At 47.6% G+C, this 24,897-nt stretch overlaps 1 protein-coding gene across 4 annotated transcripts in view; it reads right to left on the bottom strand.

Moving 5' to 3' along the window:
- The window catches only part of ZWILCH (zwilch kinetochore protein), a 450,160-nt gene that overhangs the window by 214,138 nt on the left and 211,125 nt on the right, over window positions 1-24,897 (bottom strand). For 2 of the 4 annotated variants that reach the window (XM_078683038.1, XM_078683039.1), the window contains exon 4: window positions 12,277-15,012. The exons of the other annotated variants lie outside the window; for them this stretch is intronic. In XM_078683038.1, coding sequence (XP_078539164.1) covers window positions 12,611-14,734 — 2,124 coding nt within the window. In that variant the 5' untranslated portion in view covers window positions 14,735-15,012 and the 3' untranslated portion in view covers window positions 12,277-12,610. Of the gene's footprint in view, window positions 1-12,276; window positions 15,013-24,897 lie in introns of those variants that run through there. 4 annotated transcript variants of the gene reach the window in all.

The following is a 24,897-nucleotide window of genomic DNA, read 5'->3' as shown; positions in this document are numbered from 1 at the left end:
ATGGATTCCACTGAGTTGCTTATCCAGCGATTCAGCGACACTGCATCAGAGTTTACATCTGAAGTCGGAGGTGGGGGGTCAGCTGCAAGAACAGGACATAGGGTGTCAGCTGATATGTTATCCCATTTTCTCCGCACATAAGAGCGTTTCCCTATTATCTGACAATGGGATGAGAATGAAATTGAGAATGGAATTAAAAAGTGATCCGTCCATAACAATGGCACCGGAAGTTTAGCTACAGTATCCAGTATGTTGGAGAAAATGAGGTCCAGCATGTGGCCTGCCCGGTGCGTTGGACCAGAAATGACTTGAGTTAGATTGGCGGCTGCAGCGTTGTGATAAGACGAGTGGCCTGGGGGCAGTCGGGCTTATCGACATGAATATTAAAATCACCAACTACGATGTAATGCGGGTGGGACTAGAGAGCTTTGGACTATGAAGTCCATAAGTTCACATAAGGATATCAAGGGGCAATCCGGAGGTCTATAGATGATTAGGCCTGTTAAAGACAGTTGGGGGTTAATTTGAAGGCAGAAGTGTAGCCCCTCTATACCGGGAATGTTGGTAGGTGTAGAGGACGCCAATGTGTATTTAGCTTTGTAGATAATAGCCACTCCGCCGCCCCTTCTGTCCTCCTTTCTATTTGAGAAACTTATTTTGAAGCCCGGGGGGACAGCCAAAGAAATGGAGGCCATATTGTCTTCGTTAAGCCATGTCTCTGTGAGAAATAAGGCGTCCCACTCAGAATCCGCAATTAGCAGACAGAGATCATCAGCATGCTTGGGGAGGGATCTACAGTTCAGTAATCCAGCCCTAAAGTGAGTGGTAGAGATGTTAGCTGTCAGTCGGCTTACTGTTTTGGAATGTGCGTTTATTTGAGGTGAAACATCACCAAGTGATTTGCAGCAGAACAAGCATGAAGGGGGTAGATCAAGATTCGCCAGGTTGAGCCTAGACGCCTGACATGGAGTGGCAGCGTTCAGCGCCAATAGTTCCGCGCTGGTCTAAACTATCCTTTTTGTATGCAGCCGTACACTGGCAGCATGGCTGGCGCTGGGCGCGGTCCGGTCGCGGACGGGCGCAGACGGGCTTGCCTTAGGCGCGCCCGCTGCACTCGTCCGCTGCGCTTCCGGGGGAAGCACATGTTTATACTGTGTAGGGGGCGTGGCCTGAGGGTGGTGGGCGTGGCCGCAGTCTTCCCCTCTACCGGCGGCAAGTGTGGACAGATTCCCTCGTGAGCGCTAAGATCCGCTCCACGGGAAATGCACGTGGGAGAGTGACAAGTCAGTTTTAAAAAACAAAGTATTACACAACAAAGTTTAAAAAAACCTCGGCAATTTCTCCCGGCTTTCCGCCTCAGGAGCTAACAGTACTCTGCTCGCGCTCGCAGTTCAGCACGCTTTAAAAGCTGGGGTGTAGGGGGCGTGGCCTGAGGGTGGTGGGCGTGGCCGCAGTCTTCCCCTCTACCGGCAGCAAGTGTGGACAGATTCCCTCGTGAGCGCTAAGATCCGCTCCACGGGAAATGCACGTGGGAGAGTGACAAGTAAGTTTTAAAAAACAAAGTATTACACAACAAAGTTTAAAAAAACCTCGGCAATTTCTCCCGGCTTTCCGCCTCAGGAGCTAACAGTACTCCAGGATTTGGCTAAAAATGCACTTCTGCAGGTTTAGGATAACCTATTTCTCCCAAAACTTCATCCTCAACAGTTTTTTCTATTCTGAGCTTTATGGTGAGGCGTTTAAGGCCACATAAGCACCACTTTGAGCATTCTTTGTCATAGGCCCCATTCTGGCTACAGCGTCCAGGAATTCTCCAATGAAGACTTTTGACCTTAATTGCAAAAAGAATACAATTCAACAAGAACAACACTCACTTAGCTAAGTTGAATTTGTCTTCTTATAAATCATACGTCTGCCACATAACCGTGTAAGTGCTGGTCAAGTGCATGGATGACTGACATTTTTTCATATTTCCTATAGCATAAGACTGAATGATGCCCCCCTCCAACCAACACAACCTCTTTATACTTACTTTTGGGACAAGTTCCATACTTTTGATCACTACATCATATGCTCCTATTCATTTGTGGGAATATTTCCTTACCAAATGTGTATTTTGTAATGACTTGATTTGCACTGCTTCATTTTTTTGTCTTAACCACACTGATGTTTAATTCTTTGTAAGGAGGGGAGGCTAGGATTATGCCTTCTTTCTCCACTTTATTTAACAGCAGCCAAGATTTTAAAACGGTATTTTTAAAGAACAAAACTAAATTTCCCAGAACCATTGGGAAAATGTAAGGTGAGAGAACAAAACATTGTCCAATGAGCAACAGCTGTGGTGGATCCAATCAGGACACCGCTCCCTTGATGTAGTCTGACCTCACTGGCCCGTCATCTTCTCTCTTCGCTGCTACGCAGCCGAGTTAAGTGTTCTTTTCTGCTTGGCTTATTTTACCTCATGAGTAGTGTACATTGTGTTTTGCTGGCTTATTTCACCTCATGTTTAATGTTATTGTTGGCTTATTTTGCCTCCCGCGCTTTGGTTGTGGTTGCAGGAGGGCAGCGGTCGAAAGTGTATTCTCTTATCACGGCCGCCGCCACATGCCATTCTCGGTGTAGTTTGTTTCCCTGTTTCTGTGGCACAGTTACCTGACAGCGGGAATGTTTTACCGTTCCTACGCAGCCGATTCTGGTGCGCTCACGGTCCTCCCGCCACTAGAGAGAGGGTTGGACTTGAGAAACCAGCGCGCACGTTCACATCCTGAGGGGTTTGAACTGCGCGCCTTAGTTTCCTCGTGAGTTCCGGCCTGGATGTAAGCCTCGCTGAGGTTGTATTAATACTTATCTCACGCTCCGCTGCATTCTAGAACATACTGCAGAGGGAGTCTGTATTGCTTGTGTTCATGCCCTGTGGGGTCTGTACTCAGGCTTCCAAGCTTTTTGTTGGGCACTTCACAGGCCAGTTCGTGTTGAATGTATTTGTTCTGCACCCGACTTTCTGTGCCCGGGGCTTTGGCTTCTTAAACTTTTGACTGTCCCTCGCTTATTGAGCACAGGCCGACATCCAGCCCTCACTAAATTGAACTGACCGACACCCAGTCCTGCTTTGAAACGGACACTACTGTGCTGGTTGCTTCCCTTTGTCCAAGTATGGAAATGGACTACGAGGAAGAGTTTCAGGGGAAGAGGACGCCCTAGCTGACCTTCCATGGACCGACGACTTTTATGATGCTGTGGATGCATCAATTTACAAAGCTGTTGGCGAATCCATGGCCCCTTTGGAGGACAGATTGTTCCGTAATATTGACCAAGCTCTCGCTCGCCTCACTCACCCCACTTAGGCTCCTCTCCATACTGAGCACCCCGCTCCTTCCCTGCCATCCGATCTTGCCCCCCCTCCCACCAAACGTGCCCGCGAGGCTGGGGTGGACACCTCCGCTTTTGACAAGTTAAAACAGGCTTTTTTAGCCTTGCGATCTAGTCTCCCATCTTTTGGTGATGGTCTGGCGAGTCCTCAGAACGCCGCAGGGACCGCTGATTCTGGCCCTGATCCTTCTAGGCCGGGACCTTCGATGGTGCCGGATGCCTCAGCTAATACGTGCGATCCTGACGCTATACACACCCGCTCGTTGGACTGGGCCCCAGTAGATAAGATTGCCAGTTATGTGGCAATGGGTATTCGGAAGACCTTAGATCAGGAAGGGCTCCAGTCTGGACGACAAAGTGGCTCTCACCCCTGAAATTGATACCAGCATGGCTACCTTCTTGCAGAAATGTATGCGTGACCCAAAAAAGGGGATTGATAGGTCCTGGAGCACATGCCAGGACAAGCTCCTGGATGTTTTAGGACCTCTCACCAAAATATGGGATATGGCTGAAGAAGCCAAAACTTTAGGGTCCCTTATCTCACCCGAGTCCCTTTCTGGGTGGGCTCAGAGAGCGATAGTATTTTTGGGCAAAGCCAAATGTGCCCTTTCTACGAAGCGTCGCTACTCCTTGCTCATCAAAGTTGACCTGGAACTGGGAGATCTTGCAGATTCTGAGACAGGCCCCGTGGCCCAGGGAGGTCTCTTTGGAGAACCGTTTGTCCGGGAATTAGGCAAATTTGTTAACACCTTCACCTCCCTGGACAGAGCGCAATCAACCATAAAAAAGGTGTTTCCCCGGGTTTTCAGAGGGGCGGCCGAGGTAGGGGTCGCTCATCCAGCCGTGCTTCCAATCAGCACCCAAAAGGACAAGGCTCCAGGTAGGGATAGTACCAGGATCAGTTCCGTTTCGGAAACTTCTACCCGACCAGAGGTCGCCGTGGTAAAGGCATGGGGATACCGAGGAGCAACATCATCATGTAATGCCGGTGAGTGTTCTCCCTTCTTCCCAACTGAAAGTAGGGGGGGAGACTGGGGAATTTTTTCCAGACCTGGGTTTCTATCACCAGGGATCCATGGGTGTTACAAACAGTTTGAGGTTTTCGCATTGAGTTCCTCAGCGATCCTGTCCAACACAACAGACCCCCTCCCATTCAGTTTTCTCTGCAAGACTCTTCCCTCGTGGATTCAGAGGTCGATTACCTCCTGGCCAAAGGAGCTATCGTTCTTGCTACTCTACACCCCAAAGGTTTCGTCAGCAACATTTTTCTGGTGGACAAGCTGGATGGAGGCAAGCGTCCCGTTATTAATCTCAGTGGGTTCAACAAATGAGTGGTTTACCACCACTTCAAGATGGAGGGAATCCATCTCCTCAGGGATGTCTTACACTCCTCCGATTGGATGGTGCATCTGCATTTAAAAGACGCTAACCTTGTCGTCCCAATTTTTCCTTCCCACAGGTGTTTTCTTCAGTTCATCTGGTGAGGGCGGACCTACGAGTTTGCATCCCTTCCTTTCGGACTATCCTCGGCCCCTTGGTGTTTCACCAAGGTCCTCAAGCCGGTAGTGGAATGTTTGAGGTCCCGAGACATTTGGATGATTGTCTACTTGGACAATCTCCTCTTGATGGAAATGTGTCCTCTTCTGCTTCTTCGTCATCTTTGGATGACTGTGGACCTTCTCGACAGCCTGGTCAACGAGACGAAGTCAGTGCTCACGCCCGTTCAGTCACTTACCTTTCTAGGCTTCGTAATAGATTCCATGACATCCACGCTCAGTTTGCCGACCAGGAAGATCTCAAAGATCAAGCATGCATTGCAAAGGACCCTGGCAAAGAATCAAGTCTCTCTCAGGGACATCACTCAATTGGTAGGCCTGCTCTCAACTTATCCAGGCAATATTCCCGGGTCCCCTACATTATCAGGCGCTGCACTTTACTTGCGCAGAGGGTGCCCATATTCCCACCAAGTAGTACTTTCCACAGAAGCCTGGGAGGAGATTCATTGGTGGTTACAGCACATGGAGACCTGGAACAGCCGAGCGATTTTTGGCTCCGTGCCTGATTTAGTGATAGAATCCGACGCCAGCACGGTAGGTTGGGGAGCCAGATGCGGAGATTTTTCCACACGAGGATTGTTGTCGCCAAAAGAACGGAAGTTACATATCAACTGTCTGGAACTTCTGGCAGGCTCATTCGCCATTTGCTGCTGGACGAGGGAGTCCATTCAATCATCTGTCCTCCTAAAAATGGACAACATATCGGCGGTGCAGTAGATCTACCATTTAGGAGGCACGAAGTTCAAAGCCTTCGCCGACTTGGCCGCCACTGTTTTTTGTATTGTTAGCACATTAGTTATGAAAGTCTGATTTTGTGTGAATGATGGTATGAGTGACAGTAATTGCATACAGATTGTCTAGGGGTTCCTGGTTAGCAATGTCTAAGCTCTGTATCTTAATCAGTTGTACAAAAGTGATCATGTGATTGTATTATAATGTTGACAGTATAATTACTAAAAAATGAAAAAATAATTTGTTATAAAGTTAAATAAATGAAAATAACTAATACTATGTCTAAGTAAATGATGCTATGTACCCTGCTGCATCCTTTATGAAAATTGTGAACAGACTTAAATGCCACTATGCAAAGATAGATAGGTCAGAATAGAGGTCCCCCCCTTTCATTGTTGTTCGATAGTCACTCCCTCCTCTAGACCTGAAATCACCGTAGGGAGTACCCTTGTTACCTATGCTTTTGTCACCCTGACCCTTCACAGAAGGACGAAATGTCGCACAAGGGTAATATCTTACCTAGAATTTCCGGACACTCCAAAGTTGTGCGTGGTTCGTGCCTCAAGGCATATGAGGAGATGACAGAGGAGTATCGTCCTCCGGGAGAACACCAACTTCTTGCTGCTCTACGCAAGCCCTTTTGGGCTGTATCTTCCCTCTACCATTGCTAGGTGGGTCAGGTGGGTAATGCAAGAAGCAGGCATTAATCTTAGGATCTTTGGAGCTCACTCAGCACAAGGTGCTATGGCTTCGAAAGCATTTAGCTTGGGTGCCCAGTTAGCCGCATTGAGGATGTCCTCTGACTGGTCTTCAGACTCTACCTTTAAGAGGTTTTACTTCAAGCCAGTCCTCGATATGGCTCACCTCGTGGTGATCAGGCTTTGAACTAGCATTATCCTCGCTTCCAGTCCTGACATAGAATGAAATATTTTCTAGCTATCGTAACTGAAAGTTTCAATTCTATTAAGGACTAGGAGGCGAGGATTATCCCCCCCCCCTAGAGTTCTGGATAACGAGACCCATCCCATATTGGAGTAAGTAGCTCTTTTTGGTGGTGTCGCCATTATCCACCGGGATCATCTCCTCTGCAAATCCAATGATGCGCAGATTCCCGACTCTGAAAGCCTGCAGTTCACAATTAAGTTAGACCCTACTAACTCACTCACAGGGATCCTAGTGTACCGCCCCCGGTCATCCAGGTCCTTTTGCTAGTTCTCTCCTGGACACAGTAGCTACACAGGCCCACTCCATCACTAATTTCATGATACTAGGAGACCTGAATATTCATTTCGATGACCCTTTAGATTCTGGGGCAGTCGACCTGATCACCGATTTGGCGGCTCTCGACATCCGCCTCCTAAACTCTGGAGCTACTCACAACAAAGGTCACTTGCTGGACCCTGTGTTCACGAGCACCCCCACTATGCAAGCTAGTGAGTCCCTTCCCCTCCCCTGGACGGACCACTTTTTAGTCTCCTTCCAACTACCAGGAACTTTGAGGAAACCTCAAAAACCACCCACTTACACCAGGGACAGGGCCTGGTCCAAGCTCCCCACCGAAGAATGGGCCAGGACCCTAAAGTCAACTACCCCTGCTTACGCAGAAGACCCGGCTATCGCCGATAGTAAATTTAGAGAGTGGATTACTACCTCCCTGGACTCCGTACTCCCATTTAGAACTCGGGAGGACAAAAATGGGAAACCAGGTTCCGCCCCGTGGTACACCCCGGAACTTCGATTACTACGCAAAAATTGTAAGAGAGCCGAACGATTTTGGAGGAAAGACTGGCAGCACGCCAGCAAGGAAGCCTACCAAAACTCAGTTAGGTTATACAAAACTGCTATTAGGCGCTCTAAAGCTTCCCATTACGATACTCGGATAAAAGAATCCACTAACTCAGCCAGGGAATCTTTCCTAATCGTAAAAGAGCTTCTGAAAGTACCAACCACTCCTTCCTCCAACACCCCCCCTGTGGACCGAAGCAACGAATTAGCCACCTATTTCAATGACAAAATTGCTTGCATCTTAGCATCCCTTCCCCCTCCCTGTCCCTCTAGCCACATGGACAATGATTCACCCCCCAGCCAGACTGGAAGCAGCATACGCCCCCAACTTGCGACATTTAGGCCAGTAACCTGCAACGAGGTAGAAGTAATCATGACCAAAATGAAAAGCGGATCACCTTTGGACCCTGCACCCTTTAGATTCCTTAAAACCGTAGCCCCCGTCATCACCACCACGATCACGGAGCTTATTAACAGCTCACTTGCCCAGGGATCTGTTCCTGCTAGCTGGAAGAGCGCAGTGGTGAAGGCACTCCTTAAAAAACCCCAGCTAGACCCAGCAGATATGGCAAACTACCGGCCAATCTCACTCCTCCCTGACATTAGCAAGGTAGCTGAGAAATTGGTCAACCGACAATTGTCTCAGTTTCTCGAGGCAAATAACATCTTACGGCAATCCCAAACTGGGTTCCGCCCGGGCCACGGCACAGATACTGCCCTTCTTGCCGTCATCGAGGAGGCAAGGCGCATTTTAGATTCAGGAGGGTCAGTGGCAGTGATCCTCCTGGATCTTAGTGCAGCCTTCGACACAGTTAACCATCGTGTCCTTCTCCATCGGCTGGCGGCAGCAGGGCTCACCGGGACGGCACTCAGATGGATAGAGTCCTTCCTTGCCGGGCGCTCGTTCCAGGTATGGGACGGCAATTACCGCTCGTCCACCCTCCCCCTCACGAGCGGGGTCCCTCAGGGATCGTCCCTGAGCCCGACGCTTTTTAATGCCTACATGGCCTCCCTTGAAGACGTGGTGACACCATTCGGTATAAAAATAGTGAGCTACGCCGATGACACACAGCTGGTCGTCTCCCTATCCCAACTAGACGACCACCCAGACAACCTGGCAAACTGCCTTACGGAAATCCACGGTTGGATGTGTGATTCATCACTAAAACTAAACGGGTCAAAGACCGAAGTGATGCTCATGGGAAAGCAATGGGTGACCATCCCCCCAGCGGTCTGGCCAGACGTGTTCGGGGAAATTCCCACCCCGAAACATGAAATCAAGACCCTAGGAGTATGGCTAGAACCCGAGCTTTCAATGAAAACGCAAGCGGCCAAAACTGCAGGAACCTGTTTTGGGCTTATGCGCACCACCCGCAGGATTCTCCCCCTACTCCCACCCGCATCCAGGAAACTACTAGTCCAAGGGCTCATACTGTCACGATTGGACTATAGTAACATGGTCTACCTGGGAGCCCCTGAGGCCACACTGGCGAAACTGCAACGAACACCGAATGCAGCAGCCCGTCTACTCATGAACCTTCCCTCCAGAGTGTCAGCGAAACCTGCCATCAAGGCCCTGCACTGGCTCCCTGTGCGCCAAAGGGTGGAATTCAAAGCCATGTGCACGGCATACAAACTGATCAATGGAGTTGGCCCTTCGATCCTCAGCGACCTGGTTACTCCTTATAAAGCACCCAGATCCCTGCGGTCCGAGAATGAGCATCTAGCCAACATCCCCAAATTTAAAAAGACACGCACTGGAGGCCGACGCTTCTCCGTGAAAGCTTCCACTGGATGGAACTCCCTCCCACGTACCCTTAGATTGGAACCCAATTATTTGATTTTCAGAAAAAAATTGAAAACACTTCTATTCCCAAAATAACGTCATCCCCCTCTTTTCTTCCCTTTCATCTGGGTAACAAATCTTTATAGCGCGGGGATGCCCTCGGGTCACCAGGCGCTTTACAAGTCTTTAAAATAAAAAAAAAATAAAAAAAAAAATTTTTGGGGAAGTTTATCTTTATGATTGCGAACTATGAGAATTTGCTTTGTGTTCAGTTATAGTCTGCCTCACTGATTTTGAAGTTCTAGGTTTTATTAATAACCTGGTTCGGTATGACGATTTACCCTTCGTCCTCGTAGGTGCTGATACGACCAACAAAGATGCATGAATGTTATCTAACGGCTGACTTTGCGCAACGAAAGAGGACGATGGGCCAGTGAGGGCAGACTACATCAAGGGAGAGGTATCCTGATTGGATGGACCACTGCTGTAGCTCATTGGACAATGTTGTTTTGTTATCTAACCTTACATTTCTGGGAAATGTAATTTTGTTCTTTATAAATACTGTTTTAAAATCTTGGTTGCTGTTAAATAAAGTGGAGAAAGAGAGCATAATCCTCGCCTCAGAGTCCTTAATAGAATTGAAACTATCTGTTACGATAGTTAGGAAATTTTTCATTGTTGCACATATATCTCATGCACTTCTTTTACTGTGGAAGGACTTCATTTGTGCCACGCTAACAACGGGTGTTTAAGGATGCCTCAACTAAAGCAGCTTACACCTTTGTAGGTCAGAAGCTTGAGACTTTCTGGGACCTCAGTCTAAACTCGCATCAAGACTGCAGATCCTGTCCGTCTCCTCACAGCCATATTCCCCGACTTTCTACACCCAGGACAAATACACTGAAGCCATGTGCCTCAATAGCTTATAATAAAAGGCCGCTTAGTGAGATTATTCACAAATGCTCATCTGGAAAATTAATTACTTTGCTTCCCTGTCTAGCTGAAATCCTAACGTTAGTGCTCGTTGGTCAGCTCGATAAGGCTCCACATTTCCCTCTTTTCACCTCAGAACAAATGAGGAATGGCCTTTCCAATGACCTTGAAGTGGATCGGATATCTATTCATATGCTTTTTCTTTTTCGATTTGGCATTGTGTTTCCATTTGGATTTACAGCCTGCCCATGATGTCTGCTCTTTCTAGCTAAGACGCTCCAAAATTCATATTCAAAAAGCTAAACCCCTTTCTATCATTCAGATAGTGGCAGTCTAGTTCACCCACTTCTAAACTATGTATCAAGAAAAAGGAAGCACTGCTCATCAAAGAAAGCACTGCTCGTCCTTAATGTCAGCCCTGTCAGGGGCTAGTAGGGATGCAGCAAAACCACAAAGAGAATCAAATACAATAATGCTCTTGGCTCCACAATAAGTGAACTAAGGAAATGCTTAGAGCTCTACTCCCAAGATCTTCCTTCCTACGATCAGAGATGCACAAGACTAACACATGCTTCAATGAAAACTTAGCTCACTAAAATAAATTGTGCATTTATCATTCTTGCAAGTCATAGATAAGGCACTTTGGTTTTTCTTCCCTATATGGTATAGTATGTTGCCCTAATGGTTCATCAAAAGACTATATTTGAAGCAATTTTTCAAGGTCAAGCTGTTAGTTTTGCTTTTAAAAGCTGAATATTTGAAATACTTTATTATTTTACTTTGGGATCAGATGGCCTACTCTTACATTCAAAAGCCAAATGCTTGTTTAGCCTCTCGAAACTGAATCTTGCATTTTGTGAACCATTTTACCAGTGTCTATCATTTGACCTGCAAACTATACAGACAGCAACAGGAAAAATCTAGAGGTAGTAGTCATGTACTGTGGCATAGTGGTTTTATGGTCGATGTCATAATGAACTTTGCCCGATACTTAATGGTGATATAGTGTACAGCATGTGAATCTACAAATCTTCAAGCCAATACCTAGGTTCCAAGTTAACTAGTTTATGTGTGCTCACCAAGAATTTGTTCATTGGCAGTGACACTTTCAACAAAAATTAAACTGCAGTCTCTTCATTAACAAAAACTAAAAATTTTAGTAGGAAAAACATAGCGTAAACAGTCATTGTCAGAACTGGACCGCAAATGGTGAAAGACTACACAGGAAACCTATATCTTTAGACATGCATGGTAAGTAGGATAGTCACTAACATCTGTTTAATGATCAGAATGGGTTCAGGTTTAAACAGGGTCTGGTGACTCAATAGGCTAATGCATCCCCTCCAGAGATATGAGTTTTCCAGCATGGCCATAGGTCCAAATCCCAGGAAATGCAGTCTTTCAACCTACTGATTCAATAAAACCAGGACCACTGAGTTTGGTAACAATAAATATCCACTGTCAATAGTGCAGAGAGACTCCTCAAGCCAAAACAAACATTTTATGGATACATCCGTTATGGCCTACATCCAAACTCCAACACAATTCGCTGTTAAATGTACCTCATATTTGGCGCTTAACACCACCACTTCCTACCTGATTCTGCACAGAGCAGCCTAAACCATAATCTAAGGATGGTGCTCACTTACTGGGAAATTAACTTTACAATGGTCAGCATCCAAAATCAAAACTGTTTTTGCTGGGAATGTTCTGGACTCTAAAACTACAAGTAGGAATAATGTCAGCATATGAATCTATAGGTTTATGCTGCAAGCCCATACTTGTGAGCATATGCATATTAACGTGTACCTTTAATTTGCAAATATATAGCGGGACTGATTGTAATACGTTTTACCACTATTTTGAATATGGAGTCTCATTATTTGGATAGATGAATGCTTAGTTGTGTCATGGCAGCCTTATTTCTATCAATTAATGTAATAAAACATGATGTATACAATGCTATGTCTGTATGTATTAAAGTTATGAAAAGGTACGAATCATACTTGTATCAAAGATGAAGTTAAAGGATGACCTAGCCAGTACTCAGAAAATAACATTAATATTTACCTTTGCATCGATTTAAATATTAAATGTGTACACAATTCAAAACAATTTGCTTTCATGGACTGGCATTTATTTTCTCTGGCATTTTACTGGCCATATGGGAACATAACATATTGAAACATTCTTGATTGAAAACGCATTCTACCAACATTTAAAAAAAATAAAACATACATATAAACACTTACATGTGTTTTAAGGCACCTGTTCAAACTCCTATCCTCAACAGACCTATTACTGTACCTTCCTAATAAACAAAATAACCTTGCATCATTAACCATTCTAGACAGGTGTAAAAAGCAGTTTTTTCCGTGGCTAATTTGCTGTGCATTTAGGGTGATCTACAAACCATGATAATCAAGACATTCAAACATTAATCATGGTATTACTTATACATGAACATTGCCTGGCGATTTTCAAGACCAGCAAACTTTTCAATAGTTCTCTTGTTAAAATCTGGTATATCTTGGATGAGCTGTTTATCCAGTGACAGCATTGCCAATGCATTGAGGCCATCCTGGTTCACAGTGTTCCTTAAAAATGTTTTAATGTTCTTCAGAGTAGAAAAGCAGCACTCTGGTTCAGCTGTAATCATGGGTGTGGTAAGGAGAATTCTTAGTAATGTCAATGTCTCTGAAAATTCCTCCTGTAGATCATTTTCAACAAAGAATTTAAATAAAGCAACCATACCACTAGCATGGCGGAACTCACTCCTACTATATATGAGTGAAAGCTCAGTAAGCAACCTTTCTTTGTTTAGTGTGGGATATGTTTCCAAAGCATCAGTCATCGCATCCACAGGAAACGATTTATCGTGGCTTTCAAATAGTTTACACTTCAATAACTTGGCACTCACCAGGTGTTTTGTGAACGCAAAGCGTCCTTTTATATGAACAACTAGAATATCGCACACTTCTTTTGCAACTTGGTTCAAGGTCTTAATATCCATTTGTTGGCTTGGAAACATGGAATTCTCTGGAAGCCTAGAACCAAACTGTTCAACAGATCCTCGGACACCGTAGATACTGCTAACAAAGTCTGCTGTAGCTCTATGAATAGATAATGTGTCGATGTCCTCCTTCTGTACCTGGCTGTACAATGTATCTACATGAGCCATTATGTCATGAAATAAAAAGAGAAAGAAAAGGAACTCCCTGTCTCCCAGCACTCTGATAAGTCCCCGAGCCTCACATATAGCCGTTGACTCAAAATGACCACAATGTTCAACAGTCTTAAAGCATTCAAAGAGATCTTCTCTGTACACATATACAATATTGACTGTTGGGCTGTTTAAGTCCCATCGTACTGAAGCTCGGTCTGGAAACCTTCTGGTCACTATGTCCTCCAACACCTTTGTCCTTTTTGGAAATGGTATAAAAAAGGATGGAAAGCCAGACAAATCACAAAAGAAACTTCTTACTTGTGGGATTTTAGATGCAACTTGCTGTACAATTAGGGTAAGCTGGTGAGCATAGCCATGGACATAATGTGCATTTGTGTACATAGCGATGACTTGGTGCTGCAGCCCACCAGACTCTCCATGCATTACACTAGCACCATCGTAGGTACCATCATAGCTCTGAGCAATAATTTTTTCTTTGTTACACTGCTCTGGAAAGATAGTATGCAGGTGAACCAATAGAGCTGTAGTTATGCTTTCAGTTCTGGTATCTAGTAAACATGTAAAACAATAAAATCTTTCAACAAGTTTGGATTTCTCATCAATATAACGAAAGACTACCGCAGACTGGGTTTTTGGTGACACATCAGAAGTATTGTCAACTAGGACAGCCACATATTCAGTTCTTCGTAACTGCTGTACAATAAACTCTCTGATGATATCCAGCATGCAGTCCAGCAGCTCCCTTTGGATAGTTCTTGAAGATCCCTTAAACACTGTTGCAGTTCTTAAATGGGTTTCCATGGCACTGTCTATGCTGGAGACAAAATCCACAAGGCCACTAAATATTTCAGGATTTGAAGAGCAGTCCACTTCATCTTGGGCCCGTAAAGCCAATTCAAAGGCACCACAAAACCGTATACAATCAATGATCTTAGATAAGGTGTATCTGTTTTTATCAACTTCCTCATTGTGCTTACTTATTTGCACACGATAACGTTCATCCAACTGTGCTGCAATTCTCACACGACCAAACATAACCAGCTTCAATGAGTTGTTCAAGTGAAATTTTGAGGTTTCATGTTTTTTTATTTTTTCAGAAAGATGTTTCAAATCATTAACTCCTTTTTCTGTCCAATTACTATCACCACCAAACAGCAAGCATGGAAAGCAGAACAATGCCTTCCTCAAGGGGCACCCACAAAGCCATTTCTTTTTTGTATACCATCCTGTGGTAAACCTACGGGTGTAAGCCTTAGTCCCATCCATAGTGCTCAGTTGTTCCAGTTTCATATCAGGCTGATGAGGTCCTAAACTTTTCAACTGAAGTTTCTCTTCATAGGTCCGACCCAAAAATGGCTTGCAGAGCAACTCCTGAACTGCGTTCATTTTGTCTACTAGTTAAACAATCTTGCAACTAGGCTCGTAGTGTTACATTCTTTTTATAGGGTACAATTCTCAAAAGACTCTCAGCACCGCCATTTGATCACCGTAAGTGGTCAGAATCAGAATTCAGGCAGTGTACCCCATCTTAAACAACCAGGTGCTCAGGCAGCGTTTTAAAGATAGCCCAGTAAGGGGTAGCACAGATTTCAGAAGGAAGAGTGTTCCAGAGAAGCAGTCCTCTCTCCACAAATCATCGGCCATTCAGTGATGTACGACGAAACCTTGGGATGATGAGAGAGAGATTATTAGTAGCGAAAAGTGGCATGCTAGGACAGAAGGGCACAATCAGTTTGTTAAAACACACTCCTTACTGGAGCAAGTAGCTTTTGAGGCAGAGCAAGCCAGATGATGTCCTGACCTGAGCCTGCACAATTTATTTTAAAAACATGAACAAACACAAAAGGTACATATTGCACGTGTATGTTATCAACATAAGTGCAATATATTTTGTATGAAAACCAAAATTATGTGGCGTTAATTTGCAATTTTATTGTTTCAGCTGTAACTGTAGTGTTGAAGTTAGAATTGCAGATATGCTATATTTGTACCTGCAGTACTACGGAGTTTGTTGTGTCGTCTAGTTGTAGAATTCTCATGCTGTTGTGGTGTTATTGCAGAATTGTGTACTTGAAGCATTGCTCTCAATGTGCCACTGCAGAAGCACAGCTTGGTTGTAATGCTGCAGATGTGCAATTTTTGTGTTGTGAAAGTGCTCAGTATTGTCATTTTGAAGGACTATAAATAACAGGTGGTGAATAAACACAACTCAGCTGCAGATGCAAAACTAAACAGTTGCAGTCTTTTGCAGTTGAAGAGAGGTGTAACTGCAGTTTTGTAGACGCGCAGTCGTACACTTGGTGTTTGCCTACGTTTCTGGATGGAGAGCAGGAAGAAAGGGGGCAGCAGGATCTGGAGAACAGCAAGTCCTCCTGTACTCCTCAAAGCTACAGCAGCTGGGCATAGAGTAAGTACATTTCAATCATTTTCATTTCTACAACACGATGAAGAGCAAGGCAACCTATCGACAATTAGTTGTAAGTCCACTAGACAACCGCGAAAAAAAGAAAATCTTTGTCATCTTGCAAAGAAAAAAATATGTGTTTAATCAACAGCTGCGATCAGGAAAACATTACAATGGATTAACTCTAGAAAGGATGTTCCTTTCAGAGTAGATCCATTATAATTTCCTTTGGCAAAAACATTCTTCTTTGCAGTTTAGAAGATGTGGCAACATATTTGATTATTACAAAAATGTCTTCAAGCAACAGTCTGAACAGATGCTGAAGCACCATTGTCACATGTACACCATTACAAGTCTTAGCTTGAACCCCATGCTAAAGAACCATTAAGACAAAAACTACATACAAACACTGGTATAGCCAATAGGTCACGACTTTGGGACATTATAAGTATTTATCCAGAGCTGTTGGCTTTGCCAATGTCTTTAAGCTATGGTGTTCAGCATTGTGCCTTACAACAGTTATAATAAAAAAGTGTTATAAGCATTTTTGTCACCTTATATATACACCCAAGACATTATGTACATCTGAACGACCCTATTAAAAAAGAATGAACGTAAAAATGTCTTCTAGTTTTTTTTTGTCCTTGCAATGCTAGCAACCTCTTTCTGCCTGTTCTAATGCTGGTTTGTTATGGCTTTATTATTTTTGTTATGGGGTGGAATAGACCACACACAACGGGAGTGATGCTGTGGTGGAGTTGAGTGATGCTGTGGTAGTGTCGAGTGATGCTGTGGTAGTGTCGAGTGATGCTGTGGTAGTGTCAAGTGATGCTGTGGTGGTGCCGAGTGATGCTGTGGTGGTGCCGAGTGATGCTGTGGTGGTGCCGAGTGATGCTGTGGTGGTGCCGAGTGATGCTGTGGTGGTGCCGAGTGATGCTGTGGTGGTGCCGAGTGATGCTGTGGTGGTGCCGAGTGATGCTGTGGTGGTGCCGAGTGATGCTGTGGTGGTGCCGAGTGATGCTGTGGTGGTGCCGAGTGATGCTGTGGTGGTGCCGAGTGATGCTGTGGTGGTGCCGAGTGATGCTGTGGTGGTGCCGAGTGATGCTGTGGTGGTGCCGAGTGATGCTGTGGTGGTGCTCAGGTAGTGCTCTGCTGTTTAGCTGGCGCTGAGGTGATGCTGCACTAGTGCTGAGGTGGAGCTGTGCTAGTACTGTGGTAGGGCTGTGCTGATGAGATGGTAGTGCGCTTGTGCACTGATGCGTAGGTGGCGCTGAGGGGGGTGTTGAGTGATCCTGGGGGATGCTGTAATTGGGTCTAAGTGGTGCTGAGTGATGCTGTGGTGGCGCTGGGTAAAGATGTGGTCGCACTGAGTGGTGGTAGTGGTGCAGCGCATGCGCTCAAGTGGTGCTGTGCTGATAGTGGTGCACCAATGTGGTGTGCTGATGTTGATATGGTGCTGTGTTGATTTTGAAGTGATGCTGTGATAGTGCTCAATGATACTGTGGTGGTGCAGAAGCATGCTGTGGTGGTGCAGAAGCATGTTGAGGTAGTGGTGCAGGGCTGGTGCTCAGGTGGTGCTGAGTTGCTGAGGTGATGCAGCGCTGACGCGGTGCTGCGCGGATGCTGAAGTGGTGCTGTGTAGGTGCTGAGGTGGTGCTGCTCTGGTGCAGAGGCAGGCCTGTGCTGGTGCTGAGGTAGGGCTTAACTGATGCTGAGTTGGGGGCGTGTTTGTCGTAGGAGTTATACTGAGGTGGTGGTGAGTGATGCATTGGTAGTGTTTAGGTGATGCTGTGCTGGTGCTCAGATGACGAGTTGGTGCAGCGCTGGTGCTGAGGTGGTGCTGCGCTAATGGTGAAGTGGTGCTGCATTGGTGCAGAGTTGCTGCTTAGGTGATGCTGCACTGGTTGTGGTGCACAGATGTGGAGGTGGTGCTGCTCTGATGCTGAGGTGGAGCTGTGGGGATGTTGAGTGATGCTGTGCGGGTGCAAAGGTGGTGCTAAGTGATGCCGTAGTGACACTGAGTGATGCTGTGCTTGTGCTGGGCGATGCGGAGGTGGTGGTCTGTGCTGGTGCTCAGGTGGTGCTGAGCTCTAGCTGAGGTACACGGATGGGGAGGGAATGCTGAGATGGTGCTGTGCTGATGCTGAGACGGTGCTGCGCTGGTGCCAAGGTGGTGTTCAGGTAATCGAGTTGGTGCTGAGGTGGTGTTCAGGTAATGGTGAAGTGCACTGATGAGGTGGTGCTGCGCTAATGGTGAGGTGCACTGATGAGGTGGTGCTGCGCTGATGCAGAGATGGTGTGGCAGCGCAGGTGCACCGGGGGTTGCTGCGGCGCAGATACACAGGGTGTGCTGCGGCGCAGATGCACAAGAGGTGCTGCGGCGCAGACGCACAAGGGGTGCTGCGGCGCAGACGCACAGGGGGTGCTGCGGCGCAGACGCACAGGGGGTGCTGCGGCGCAGACGCACAGGGGGTGCTGCGGCGCAGACGCACAGGGGGTGCTGCGGCGCAGACGCACAGGGGGTGCTGCGGCGCAGACGCACAGGGGGTGCTGCGGCGAAGACGCACAGGGGGTGCTGCGGGGAAGACGCACAGGGGGTGCTGCGGGGAAGACGCACAGGGGGTGCTGCGGGGAAGACGCACAGGGGGTGCTGCGGGGAAGACGCACAGGGGGTGCTGCGGGGAAGATGCACAGGGGGTGCTGCGGGGAAGATGCACAGGGGGTGCTGCGGGAAAGATGCACAGGGGGTGCTGCGGGAAAGATGCACAGGGGGTGCTGCGGGGAAGATGCACAGGGGTGCTGCGGGGAAGATGCACAGGGGGTGCTGCGGGGAAGATGCACAGGGGGTGCTGCGGGGAAGATGCACAGGGGGTGCTGCGGGGAAGATGCACAGGGGGTGCTGCGGGGAAGATGCACAGGGGGTGCTGCGGGGAAGATGCACAGGGGGTGCTGCGGGGAAGATGCACAGGGGGTGCTGCGGGGAAGATGCACAGGGGGTGCTGCGGGGAAGATGCACAGGGGGTGCTGCGGGGAAGATGCACAGGGGGTGCTACGGGGAAGATGCACAGGGGGTGCTATGGGGAAGATGCACAGGGGGTGCTACGGGGAAGATGGACAGGGGGTGCTGCGGGGAAGAGCCAGAGGGGGTGCTGCGGGGAAGAGCCAGAGGGGGTGCTGCGGGGAAGAGCCAAAGGGGGTGCTGCGGGGGAAGAGCCAAAGGGGGTGCTGCGGGGGAAGAGCCAAAGGGGGTGCTGCGGGGGAAGAGCCAAAGGGGGTGCTGCGGGGGAAGAGCCAAAGGGGGTGCTGCGGGGGAAGAGCCAAAGGGGGTGCTGCGGGGGAAGAGCCAAAGGGGGTGCTGCGGGGGAGAGCCAGAGGGGGTGCTGCGGGGAAGAGCCAGAGGGGGTGCTGCGGGGAAGAGCCAGAGGGGGTGCTGCGGGGAAGAGCCAGAGGGGGTGCTGCGGGGAAGAGCCAGAGGGGGTGCTGCGGGGAAGAGCCAGAGGGGGTGCTGCGGGGAAGAGCCAGAGGGGGTGCTGCGGGGAAGAGCCAGAGGGGGTGCTGCGGGGAAGAGCCAATGGGGGTGCTGCGGCGCAGAGGCAGGGGGGCGCTGTGGCGAGAGGCAGGGGGTGCTAAGGCGCAGAGGGGGTGCTACGGTGCAGAAGCAGAGGTGGGTTGCTGCGCTAATGCAGAAAGGGTGCTGCGCTGATGCAGAGGGGGTGCTGTGCTGATGCAGAGGGGGTGCTGCGCTGATGCAGAGGGGGTGCTGCGCTGATGCAGAGGTCACCCTCCATTGGTGCTAAGGTCACCCTCCGGTGGTGCTGAGTGATACTGAGGTAGTGCTAAGTGATGTTTTGGTGGTGCTCAGTGCTGCTTTTATGGTGCTCAGGTTCTTCTGTGTTGGTGCTCAGGTGGTGCCGAGTGATGCTGAGCTGGTACTGCACTTGTGCAGAGGCGATGCTTCATTGGTGTTGCATTGGTGCTGAGTTACTGCTGTTCTGGTGTCGAGGTGGTGCTGCGCTGGAGGTGAGGTAGTGCTGCATTAGTGCCAAAGTGGTGCTGCAGTGGTGCTGAGGTAGTGCTGCATTAGTGCTGAGGTAGTGCTGCATTAGTGATGAGGTGGTGCTGCATTAGTGATGAGGTGGTGCTGCATTAGTGCTGTAGTGATGCAAAGTGATGCAGAGTTGGTGCTGCGCTGGTGCGGAGGTATACTGAGGTGGTGCTCAGGTGGTGCTCTGCTGATGCTCAGTTGGTGCGGAGGTGATGCACTAGTGCTGAGGTAGCGCTGCACTAGTGCCGAGATGGGCTGCGCTGATGCTGAATTGGTGATGCGCTGGAGGTGTGCTGATGCTGAGGAGGTTCTGTGCTATGCGGAGTTGGTGATGTGCTGGTGGTGGTGCACTGATGCGGAGGTGGTGGTGTGCTGATACGGAGGCTGTGCTGTGTTGTGCTAACGCTGAGGTAGTGCTGTGGTGGTGTTGAGTTCAGGAGGTTCTGTGCTGATGCTGAGTTGGTGATGCGCTGGTGGTGGTGCACTGATGCGGAGGTGGTGCTGTGCTGAGGCCGTGCTGTGCTGATGCTGAGGCGTTGCTGTGCTGATGCTGTGCTGGTATTGAGTGATGCTGAGGAGATGCTTAGCTGGTGTCGCGATGGCTCTGAGTGATGCTGTGGTGACGAAGAGCTGTGGTGGTGCTGAGATGGGGGTGCAGTGCTTGTGCTCAGGTGGTGCTGAGTTGATGGTGTGCTGAGGTGATGCGCTCATGCAGAGGTATTGTGTGATGATGTGGTGCTGAGTTACTGTGGAGGTGGGGCTGCGTTGGTGGTGAACTGATGAGATGGTGCTGTGCTGATGGGTGCTGTGGTAAGGCTCAGGTGGTGCTGCACTGGTGGGGGCGCACTGATGAGGAGGTGGCAATGCAATGAAGCGAAGATGGTGCTGTGCTGAAGCGAAGATGGTGCTGTGCTGATGCTGTGGTGATGCTGCTGCAGTGTTACTGAGTCATGTTGCGCTGGTGCTCAGGTGGGGGTGAGTGATGCTGGGTTGGTGCTGAGATGATGCTGCACTGATGCAGAGTTGCTGCTGAGGTGGGGATGCAGTGGTGCTTTGCTGGGGCTCAGGTGGTGCTTAGGTCCTGCTGAGTGATGCTTAAGTGGTGCGGAGTGACGCCGACTAGTGCGGAGGTGGTACTGAGGTGGTTGTGCACAGTATACTTACAGGAAATATAGTTAAGTAACCTCAAATTAAATGCCACGTGTGGAAAGCACGAGGAGGCATCCATTGATATTGGTTTTATTTCCCCCACGATTGAAACCTGAAAAAAAGCATCTACAGTTGAAAGCACGCAATTTAAAGCTGCTTTCATTTTCATAAACGGGAGCAATAACAATAGGTTGAGACTATTGTTGGATGAGTTCTTAAACTACTCTTCCATTAAGTAAGTATATTATTTAAGGTTTGGATATTTGAGCTAATTAAACCAAAAGTGACAAACAAGACCGAACAAGCATTTGCAATGCAATAGGTCTCGCATTAGGAAAGTTTGAGTTATTTGTCCTGTACATGACAAATTTGTTATTTATGTGTTATTTTTGAAAATTGTGAAATAGCTTTGTCATTTACAATGCTAATACTTTTGTTTTTGACAATGTGACACCTATAGCATTTTTAATGCAACATGTTTTGTATTTACGTGACTTAGAAGTATTGATTTTACAAATAATGTTTTTTTAAATAATTAATACTTAAATAAAAGTTATTGTAATTTATAATGGCAATAGCTTAAACTTTTGTAAATAACTTTCGTGAAGATTATGTTCAGTGTATTTTATCGTGACTAAAACATAAGAACAGAAGTGAAATATCAACATTTTTTGTGACATTTGTAATAAAGCTTGAAACATTGAGAGAACATATTTGAACAAGTTGTTGTTCAATGTTTGCACAGATTGATACTGTGGTGGCGCCGAGTGATGTTCTGGTGGTGACAAGTGATGCTGTGGCGTTCAGTGATGCAGTGGTAGCGCATAGTGATGTTGTGGTGCTCCTGAGTGATGCTGTGGTGCCCCTGAGTGATGCTGTGGTGCCCCTGAGTGATGCTGTTGTTGTGCGATAGATAGATAGATAGAGTGAGGGCGATAGATAGAGTGAGGGCGATAGAAAGAGTGAGGGCGATAGAAAGAGTGAGGGCGATAGAAAGAGTGAGGGCGATAGATGTGTGTGGTTGTGTGTGTGGTTGTATGTGTGTGCGTGTATGGTTGTATGTATGTGAATGTGCGGTTACAGAAGGATGTATGTGGAAGAGAGCAGCAGATCAGCATATTATAAGAGAACAGGGATTTAAAGAAAGATGCGTGTTGAAGAGATCAGCACAGGAGAAGAGAACAGGGAGTTAGAGAAGTAGGCGGCGGAAGGGAACAGCAGATCAGCACGAGAGAAGAGAACAGGGTTTTGGAGAAGGGGGCGGGGTGGGAGAGAGCAGCAGATCAGGATGGGAGAACAGAACAGGGAGTTAAAGAAGAAGGCGGGTGGAAGAGAGCAGCAGATCAGCACAGGAGAAGAGAACAGGGAGTTAGAGAAGTATGCGGTGGAAGGAAACAGCTGATCAGCACGGGAGATGAGAACAGGGTTTTGGAGAAGGGGGCGGGGTGGAAGAGAGCAGCAGATCAGGATGGGAGAAAAGAACAGAGTTAAAGGAAGAGGCGGGGTGTTTGAGAGCAGCAGATTAGCTTAGGTGAAGAGAACATGGAGTTAAATAAGGAAGCGGGTGGAAGAGAGCAGCAGATCAGCACAGGAGAAGAGAACGTGGAGTTAAAGAAGGAGGCGGGTGAAAGGGAACAGCAGATCGGCATGGGAGAAAAAAAATGGGAGTTAGAGAAGTAGGCGGATGGAAGATAGCTTAAAGATTATCACAGGAGAAGAGAACAGGGAGTTAGTGAATGATGCTGGAGGAAGAGAGTAGCAGATCCGCATGTGAGAAGAGAACAGGAAGTTAGAGAAGGAGGTTGTGGGAAGGAACAGCAGATCAGCACAGGAGAAAAAAACATGGAGTTAAAGGAGGAGGTGGGGTGGAAGAGAGGAGCAGATCAGCACAGGAGAAGAGACCAGGGAGTTAAAGACTGAGCCGGGTGGAAGAGAACAGCAGATTAGTACAGGAGAAGAGAACAGGGAGTTAAAGAGGGAGGCGGGTATAAGATAGCAGCAGATCAGCACAGGAGAAGAGAAGAGAACTGGGAGCTAGAGAAGAAGGCAGTTGTAAGAGAGCATCAGTTCAGCTCTGGAGAAGAGAAGAGACTAGGGAGTTGGAGAAGCAGGTGGGTGGAAGAGAGCAGCAGATCAGCACAGGATAAGAGAACAGGGAGTTAAATAGGATGCGGGGTGGAAGAGAACAGCAGATCGGCACAGGAGAAGAGAACAGGGAGTTAGAGAAACAGGCGGGTGGAAGAGAACAGCAGTTTAGCACAGGAGAAGAAAACAGTGAGTTAAAGAAGGAGGCAGGGTGGAAGAGAGCAGCAGATTAGCACAGGAGAAGAGAACAGTGAGTTAGAGAAGGAGGCAGAGTGGAAGAGAGCAGCAGATCAGCACGGGAGAAGAGAAGAGAACAGGGAGTTAGAGAAGGAGGTGGGTGGAAGAGAGGAGCAAATCAGCACAGGAGAAGAAAACAGTGAGTTAGAGAAGGATGTGATGTGGAAGAGAGCAGCAGATCAGCATAAGAGAACAGGGAGTTAAAGAAGGAGGCGGGTGGAAGACAGCAGCAGGTCAGCAGAGGGCTAAAAGAAGAGAACAGGGAGTTAAGGAGGTGGGTGGAAGAGAGCAGCAGATCAGCACAGCAGAAGAGAACAGGGAGTTACAGAAGGAGGTGGGTGGAAGAGAGCATTAGATCAGCACAGCATAAGAGAACAGGGAGTTACAGAAGGAGGTGGGTGGAAGAGAGCAGCAGATTAGCACAGGCGAAGAGAACATTAAGTTAAAGAAGGAGGTGGTATTGAAGAGAGCAGCAGAACAGGACGGGAGAAGAGAACAGGGAGGTAGAGAAGGAGGCGGGTTGAAGAGAGCTGCAGATCAGCTCAGCTCTGGAGAAGAGAAGTAAACAGGGAGTTAAAGAAGTAGGTGGGTGGGTGGAAGAGAGCCGCAGATCAGCACAGGAGAATAGAACAGGGAGTTTGGGAAAGAGGCGAGTGGAAGAGAACAGCAGATTAGCATACGAGAAGAGAAGAGAACATGGAGTTAGAGAAGGAGGCAGGGTGGAAGAGATCAGCAGTTCTGCACGGGAGAAGAGAAGAGTACAGGGAGTTAGAGAAGGAGGTGGGGTGGAAGAGAGCAGCAGATCAGCACAGGAGAAGAGAATAGAATAGGGAGTTAGAGAAGGAGGTGTGGTAAAAGTGAGCATCAGATCAGCTGAAGTTAACAGGGAGTTAAAATGCAATGCAATATGTTTCTCATTTGGAAAGTTTGAGCTATTGCTATTGTAAATGACCAATTTTATTTTAATGTTTTGTTGTGGAAAATAGTGAAAATAAATTCTTTGTCATTTACAACGCTAATAGTTATAACTTTTGCAAATGTGACACCTATAGCATTTGTAATGCAATATGTGTTGTATTTATGTGACTTACATGTATTGATATTACAAACAAAATGGTTTGGAGTTGGAGGGTGGAGTTGGCTTTTGATTTGGAGGGTGGAGTTGGCTTTTGAGTTGGAGGGTGGAGTTGGAGGGTGGAGTTGGAGGGTGGAGTTGGCTTTTGAGTTGGAGGGTGGAGTTGGCTTTTGAGTTGGAGGGTGGAGTTGGCTTTTGAGTTGGAGAGTGGAGTTGGCTTTTGAGTTGGAGAGTGGAGTTGGCTTTTGAGTTGGAGAGTGGAGTTGGCTTTTGAGTTGGAGGGTGGAGTTGGCTTTTGAGTTGGAGGGTGGAGTTGGCTTTTGAGTTGGAGGGTGGAGTTGGCTCTTGATTTGGAGGGTGGAGTTGGCTCTTGATTTGGAGGGTGGAGTTGGAGGGTGGAGTTGGCTTTTGAGTTGCAGGGTGGAGTTGGCTTTTGAGTTGGAGGGTGGAGTTGGCTTTTGAGTTGGAGGGTGGAGTTGGCTTTTGAGTTGGAGGGTGGAGTTGGCTCTTGATTTGGAGGGTGGAGTTGGCTCTTGATTTGGAGGGTCGAGTTG

Source organism: Lissotriton helveticus, chromosome 3_1, assembly GCF_964261635.1.
Source record: "Lissotriton helveticus chromosome 3_1, aLisHel1.1, whole genome shotgun sequence".
Classification (NCBI taxonomy): Eukaryota; Metazoa; Chordata; class Amphibia; order Caudata; family Salamandridae; genus Lissotriton; species Lissotriton helveticus.
Note: the sequence above shows the minus strand (reverse complement) of the source record. Positions and strands in the feature narration are given on the sequence as shown.